General features: G+C 40.7%; 2 protein-coding genes across 2 annotated transcripts in view; one reads left to right on the top strand and one right to left on the bottom strand.

Moving 5' to 3' along the window:
* The window catches only part of LOC310715643 (macrophage mannose receptor 1-like), a 4,178-nt gene extending 2,165 nt beyond the window's left edge, over positions 1-2,013 (bottom strand). Inside the window, exon 1 of the mRNA XM_083522161.1 lies at positions 1,693-2,013. Coding sequence (XP_083378287.1) covers positions 1,693-1,729 — 37 coding nt within the window. The 5' untranslated portion in view covers positions 1,730-2,013. The remainder of the gene's footprint in view (positions 1-1,692) is intronic.
* Positions 2,014-5,826: 3,813 nt separating this feature from the next.
* The window catches only part of thumpd1 (THUMP domain containing 1), a 5,174-nt gene continuing 3,500 nt past the window's right edge, over positions 5,827-7,500 (top strand). The window contains 3 exon segments of the mRNA XM_083521721.1: positions 5,827-6,024; positions 6,457-6,669; positions 7,435-7,500. The exon segment at positions 7,435-7,500 is cut by the window's right edge and continues 94 nt beyond it. Of these exon segments, the coding sequence (XP_083377847.1) occupies positions 6,460-6,669; positions 7,435-7,500 (276 nt within the window). The 5' untranslated portion in view covers positions 5,827-6,024; positions 6,457-6,459.

Below are 7,500 nucleotides of genomic sequence, written 5' to 3'. Positions count from 1 at the left end.
AAAACATACACAATGCTAGAGAGATGAGATGAGATGGAAATTTCTAAATGTAAAACACACACAAGCTTAAATACACATCTGTATTACCCAAATGGGGTCTAACAAATGTAAATTATTTAATTACAATTATAATTTTTTACATTTTTTATATCAATTTAATTTGTGCCAATTTATTTGTTTACTCAATTTAATAATTAAAATTAAAAGTGTATTGCATTAATTAGACTTATTCTATTTTATTTTTCAAATTTTTTTTTTTATTTAACCAAGCAGGCATTTTATTTAAAATAATTTATAAACTGTTGATGGTCACAAATGTTAATACAAAGGTCCCTCGCTTATCGACTTTAATCCGTTCCTTAAAACCGGTCGAAATGCGAAAAGGTCAAAGAGCGAATGTAATTATCCCATAAGAAATAATGGAAAACCAATTAATCTGTTCCCGACCTCCACCGATACCCATTTATTAACAATTTTTGCCCTGTTTTCAGCAGCATCAATACTAAATATTACAGCTACATAAATAATACTGTATATAATTGTTATGCAGCGTAATGAGCGGAGGCAAAGCCGGAGCACAGTTCGCTTTGGTTTAACAAAAACACGAGTGTTTAACACACACACACATGGTGGTCTATAGAATCCCGATGAATGAGAGAGAGAGATATCCGTGGTACGTGGAGAGCGCGTGGAGTCCGGAAAGGAAGAAACGCATAGGAATACGTGTGACAGGGAAAACACAGACAAACATGCACCAAACACCTTCACATACCAACAATAACCGACAAGGAGTGTGGGTGAATAAGGGGTTTATATAGGAGCTGGGGATGAGTGAATAATGAGCCCCAGGTGTGCATTGTTGAAGCCGGGGGCTTCAGGGAAAGCGGAGGTTTTGACAGCCGCCGAAGGGGGCGTGGCAGGTGGATTTCTGACAATAATACAGTAAAAAGTAACACAAAAAAATGCTCCACGTAGGTCGGGCTAAAAAAAGGTCGATAAGCGGCATTTGGTTGTTCAGCGGGCGCAAATTTCGGTCGAAAAACTGTTCGCTAAGCGAAAAGGTCGATGTCTGAGCCGGTCGATAAGCGGGGGACCACTGTAATAATAAACTGTGTTGATTAAAAAAACAAGTAATTTTGTATTTTGCATTTCTTCCCTTTAACTGTACTGAAATTGGACCGAACTGAACTGAGGTACGTACCGAACCTGGAATTTTGTGTACCGTTACACCCCTAATATATATACAGTAGGGATGAGATCAGAGCTCTATAGCAGGCCACTCAAGATCTTCCTCTACAAAGCATGTAAACCAGATCTTCCAGGAACTCACTTTGTGCACAGGGGCATTGCCATGCTGGAGCAGGTTTGGGTTTTCAAGTTCAAGTGAATGCAAAATTGTATTATAGCGCCATCTAAAGACGTCCTGTACGATTGAGTGCCTCCAGTTTTGTGGTAACAGTTTGGAAAAGAACCACATACAGCAGGAAATATCAAGTGACCCAGTGACTATTTTGGCAATAAAGTGTGTGTATATATTTATATGAACCCGTACATGACTGAAGAACTCAGTAACTACACACTACATCTACTCTCTGCTCTTACTGTCACCTTTGCTGCCTCAGCAGATCAGAGCTGATACTCTAAACCTGGACATGTTTTAGATTCATCTGTAGATTGGATTATAATATTTACCTGAGAGCAGCAGGAACAGGACTGGAACAGATACCATGGTAATTCAGAGATGAGATGATGCCCTGTGTGTTTACAATTCCAACATTAGCTCATAGTCTTTTTCTTCTTCTTTCGGCTGCTCCCATTAGGGGGCGCCACAGCGGATCATCCGTCTCCATACCCCCCTGTCCTCTACATCTGCCTCTTTCACACCAACTACCTGCATGTCTTCTCTTAACACATCCATGAACCTCCTCCTTGGCCTTCCTCTTTTCCTCCTACCTGGTGTCTCCATCCTCAGCATTCTCCTACTGATATACCCCATGTCCCTCCTCTGCACATGTCCAAACCATCTCAATCTCACCTCCCTCACCTTGTCTTCTATCACAAATCACTCCTGCTATCACTCTTCTCCACCCACTCCACCCTGCCTGCACTCTTTTCTTCACTTCTCTAACACACTCTCCATTACTTTGCACTGTTGAACCCAGGTACCTGAACTTATGGTGGCCGAGAAGTGCAAGACAAAATAACAAATCCAAAAACACAGGGACGATTCAGACAGTGTAAAAGGAAGGTAAAGTGTGTGAATGAAACACTGACTGATGATTGGACGAGACACCTGTCATTCAACATATACAGGAAGTATGAAATCATAACTTTGTTTCTTGTACATGTGTAAAGTTTTCTGTTTACTTTAAAGTATTTTTTTATTTGGATCAGTGCAACTTTAAATATAAGAAAATAACAGAAGGAAACAGAATCAGAGAGAAACTGGAATGAATTCAGAGCAGTGATGTTGGAGATGCTGCAGTTTATCATCACATAAAGATTAGTTTCTACACTTTTACACAGACGTTCCATCTTTCTCCTGCTGCAGTCTGTTACTGCACACGCTTTATGGTCTGATCTCCGTAACTGGCTTTACCCAAAGGTTCCCCATCTAAGAGCTTTCACTGTGAAGGACATTCTCTTTAGACTCGTGATGAACAATAACGACTTTCTTGTTAATAAAATTCTTCTGATGGGTAAATTTTATATACACAAATAAAAGTATTTGAAAGTGAAACCAACGTTTTTTTTAATTTTATAATGAGTTTATTTTTTCACAAAAGCCCTTAAAGTGATTAAAAAGAAAAATGCAATGAATCTTTTATCCTTTATAGAAAAATATGTTTTACAGAATGAACCATAGACCTGTTTATTTTTATCTTATTTTTATTACATTTTATTATTATTATTATTTTTATTATAAATTTTTTGTATTTATTTATTTTTTGCCTCTTTCCCCTAAATATATGTGTATATATTTGTATTTTCATGCACCTGTTCTGTGTATTATAATGTAAATTGTACTTGTTGTTAGCATGTTGTTTGTATATGGCTAATTGCTTATTAAAAAAATAAAAATAATAAAATGACTGTTGTACTTCCTGTTTATCTTGAATGACAGGTGTCTCGTCCAATGATCGGTAAGTGTTCCATTTAACTATACCTACCTTTTCCGCTTTGTCTGAATTGTTGTGTTTTCAGATATGTTATTTTGTTTTTTCATTTGTTACTGTCTTCTAATTTGTTCATTTGTTTTTTGATTTGTTAATGTGTTTTGCACTTCTCGGCCACCGTAGGAAAGGTCTCAGAGCCGATCCTTGATGCAGTCCAACCTCCACCTTAAACCTGTCTGTTGTTCCTACTGCACACTTCATTGCTGTCACACTGTCCTCATACATGTCCTGCACCACCCTCACATACTTCTGACACAACTGACTTCCTTATACAAACATCAGTTCATAATTTTAATAATAATAATAATAATAATAATAATAAGAATAAGAATAATAATAATAAACATGACTTGCCTGCAGAAGGTTTTGGTGTCAGAGAGCAGTATTATGTGATGATGTGAGAAGGTGTTTAGGTGATGAGGTGCTCTTTACTGAACATAAGCTAAATATCCAAATCAAATCCCTTTGATGTCCCTCACAGTGGAGACGTGACACCATCAGGAAGGACAGGAGCTGATAAACAAATCCACCAGGAACAAGCAGGAAATGGAGAGAAGCAGGAACTTTCACAGAATGAAAAACAGAGCTGTTACTGTAGAATTTAGATTTGAGTCGATACAACTTTATTGCCATTGCACAAGTTACTGTACAAAGCTTTAAAATGCAGTTAGCATCTAATCAGAAATATCAGTAGCAGTGCCAAATATTTACATAAGTACAGTTTGGTAAGGCTGTAATATATAAAGTATATATAATTTAAGTCAAGTTTATTTTTATTGCGCTTTTCACAATGGACGTTGTCTCAAAGCAGCTTTACAAACACTGTCAGGAAGACTATTCCAAAGTTTAGGAGCTAAATGTGAGAATGTTCTACCAACTTGAGTGGACTTTGCTCTTCTAGGAACTACTAGAAGCCCAGAGTTTTCAGATCTGAAGAAGCGTAACGATTGTAGCGTGTTAGAAGGAGAGATATATGGAAGCAGAACCATTTAGGGCTTATATAATATGATATATAATATGATATATGATATAAAGGAGATGTGCAGACCTGCAGTAACTACAGGGGAATAAAGTTGATCAGTCACACCATGAAGTTCTGGGAAAGAGTAGTGGAAGTCAGGCTGAGAGAAGAGGTGACCATCTGTGAGCAACAGTATGGTTTCATGCCGAGGAAGAGCACAACAGATGCCTTATTTGCTTTGAGAATGTTGATGGAGAAGTATAGAGAAGGACAGAAGGAGCTGCATTGTGTGTTTGTGGATTTAGAGAAAGCGTACGACAGGGTGCCGAGAGAGGAGTTGTGGTATTGTATGAGGAAGTCAGGTGTGTCAGAGAAGTATGTGAGGGTGGTGCAGGACATGTATGAGGACAGTGTGACAGCAGTGAAGTGTGCAGTAGGAACGACAGACTGGTTCAAGGTGGAGGTTGAACTGCATCAAGGATCGGCTCTGAGCCCTTTCCTGTTTGCAGTGGTTATAGACAGGTTGAACGACAAGGTCAGACAGGAGTCTCCCTGGACTATGATGTTTGTGGATGATATTGTGATTTGAGGTCAACAGTGTAAAGTAATGGAGAGTGTGTTAGAGAAGTGAAGAAAAGAGTGCAGGCAGGGTGGAGTGGGTGGAGAAGTGTGATAGCAGGAGTGATTTGTGATAGAAGAGTATCTGTGAGAGTGAAAGGGAAAGTTTATAGGACTGTGGTGAGTTCATGATGGTAATGATGATGATGATGATGATGATGATGATGATGGTAGTGATAATGGATGATGATAGTGATGATGATGAAGAATAAACCCCATCAGAAAGAAATGTAAAGGAGGAAAGGTGGTATGGTGAGTGTTTTCATATGAACACTGATGATTAATGAAGGCATGGTGGATTAACTGAATTAAATAAATAAAAGGTGGTTTCATGTAAATGTTCCTGCTGAGTTCTCGCTCACTTCTGTTCATAAAAGTTTTGCTTATCAGCATTTCCTCATGTTTTACAGGGAACATGTTTGCATTCACTCAGAGTAGAGCAGAGAGCAGAGAGAGGTCACTATAGGTCACACTAAACCAAAATAAATTGTGTACACACACACACACACACACACACACTCACATACACACACACGCACTCAAACACACTCACATGCACGCACTCACACACACTCACACGCACTCACACACACTCACGTACACACTCACACACACACACACTCTTTCACACACTCTTTCTCACACACACACACACACACACACACACACTCTTTCACACACTCACACATACACACTCTCTCTCTCTCTCTCTCTCACACACACACACACTCTTTCACACACTCTCTCTCTCGCTCTCTCACACACACACACACACACACACACACACACACACACTCTTTCACACACTCTCTCTCTCTCTCTCACACACACACACACACACACACACACACACACACACACACACAGTAAACCATTTGATTGTATGTAAATGCGGTATGCTAATTTTTCTAATTATAATTATATAATACATAATTATATGATATAAATAATAATAATTAATAATATATCATTTGTTTACTATTATTTTGATGAACTTTACGGATGAGTCTGTTGTGAAACGCGTTTTTGTAATGAATGAAAATTGTCCCGAGCGGCGCACGGTAAGCACGGTGTTAACAGTGCGCATGCGTAGCGTCACAGCGCTGTATGTATGGCCGCGTGTTTGTAACCCGGTTGTGATCATCATCCTCATCCTCATCCTCCTCCTCCTCCCTACCACTGCCACTCTGTTTATTTCCGGAGAACAGCTCTCTCACACATACACACACACACACACACAGTACAGAACTGATCCAGAGACTACAGCGGGTATGTGATCACACACACACGTTTATAATGTGTCATATAGTTTGGATCAGGAAGCTCCACTGAGACTGTAGTTTATACAGCAGTTACTAACAGTGTGTGTGTGTGTGTGTGTGTGTGTGTGTGTGTGTGTGTGTGTGTGTGTGTGTGTGTGTGTAAAAGAAAAGGTAATTATACAGTAGAATCTCAGTGTGTGTTCCTTCACTGTATAAACTCCTGAGACTGGAGACTCCCTACGTGTGTGTGTGTGTGTGTGTGTGTGTGTGTGTGTGTGTGTGTGTGTGTGTGTGTGTGTGTGTGTGATTACCATGGAAACATCAGAGTGAGAAGACTGATATAAACCTGCATTACTGTATAACTGCTATTCTAATAGAAGTGACCAATCAGGAGACAGAGTTCTGAGTGTGTGTGTGTGTGTGTGTGTGTGTGTAGCAGGAGATGTCTGGGGGTGTGCAGGACGGGAGGAAGAGGAATAAGAGGAGGTATGGGGGCCCTCAGGCAGGGGCCAAGAGGCTAAGAGGGGGGAGGGAGCTGGAGGCGGGAATGCAGGGAATCCTCATCACCTGCAACATGACGGAGCGCAGATGCACCGCTGAGGCCTACAGCCTGCTGAACGAGTACGCAGATAAACTCTACGGTCCTGAGCAGGTAACACACACACACACTTTATTTATATATATTACACACAGTAATCCCACCCCTCACATTTAGATTTACTGTCCTCTGAAAAGAACTCAACACACAGACAATATGATCTAAATAACTGACTAAAGTGATAACAGCTGTACGTGGTGTAAACACGCAAAGCCACATGTTCTAGTCATCATGTTGATGTGTTTGCTGCTTGTCAGGACCAGACTCATCTGTATCTTGTATTAGAGCAGATTAAATTAGGTGCTTCGAGTCCAATTCTCTCATACTGACCACTGGATCTTCTACATGAACCTCATGGTAAAGAGACTATGAGGATTTGAGAATTAGACTTGTTGCTCTCCACAAAGATGCTGAGGCCTCCAGTTAAGCATGGTAGTGGTATCATCATGGTCTGGGACTGCATGAGTGCAGTGGTCAAGTATGTCTCCAGACCTGAACCCTGAGCACCTGTGCAGCTCTGGTGAATTCCACACACAGGAGGATTAAAGCAGTGCTGGATATCGATGTTTGAACTAAATGTGTACAAGTGCACTGAGACTGGAGACTCCTTCATTACACCCGAGTGTGATCAGTGGAGCGTTGCTATGGAAACAAAGATCATGTGAGCAGTAATATAAACCCTCACGACATGGGCCTCAGAACACTGTACATCTACAGCAGTGTCCTTCCCGTCCACCAGGGGGCGACACAATAACGCGCGTGTGTGTGTGTGTGTGTGTGTGTGTGCGCGTGCGCGTGTGTGCGTGTATGCGCGCGCAGTCAGCAGGCACTAATGACAGCAGCAGTGAGGATGACGTGGAGGCGGCGCTGGAGAAGGAGGTGAAA

The sequence above is a fragment of the Silurus aristotelis genome (assembly GCF_946808225.1).
Source record: "Silurus aristotelis genome assembly, chromosome: 20".
Lineage (NCBI taxonomy): Eukaryota > Metazoa > Chordata > Actinopteri > Siluriformes > Siluridae > Silurus > Silurus aristotelis.
The sequence above is the reverse complement of the archived record's forward strand: the minus strand, read 5'-3'. Positions and strand labels throughout refer to the sequence as shown.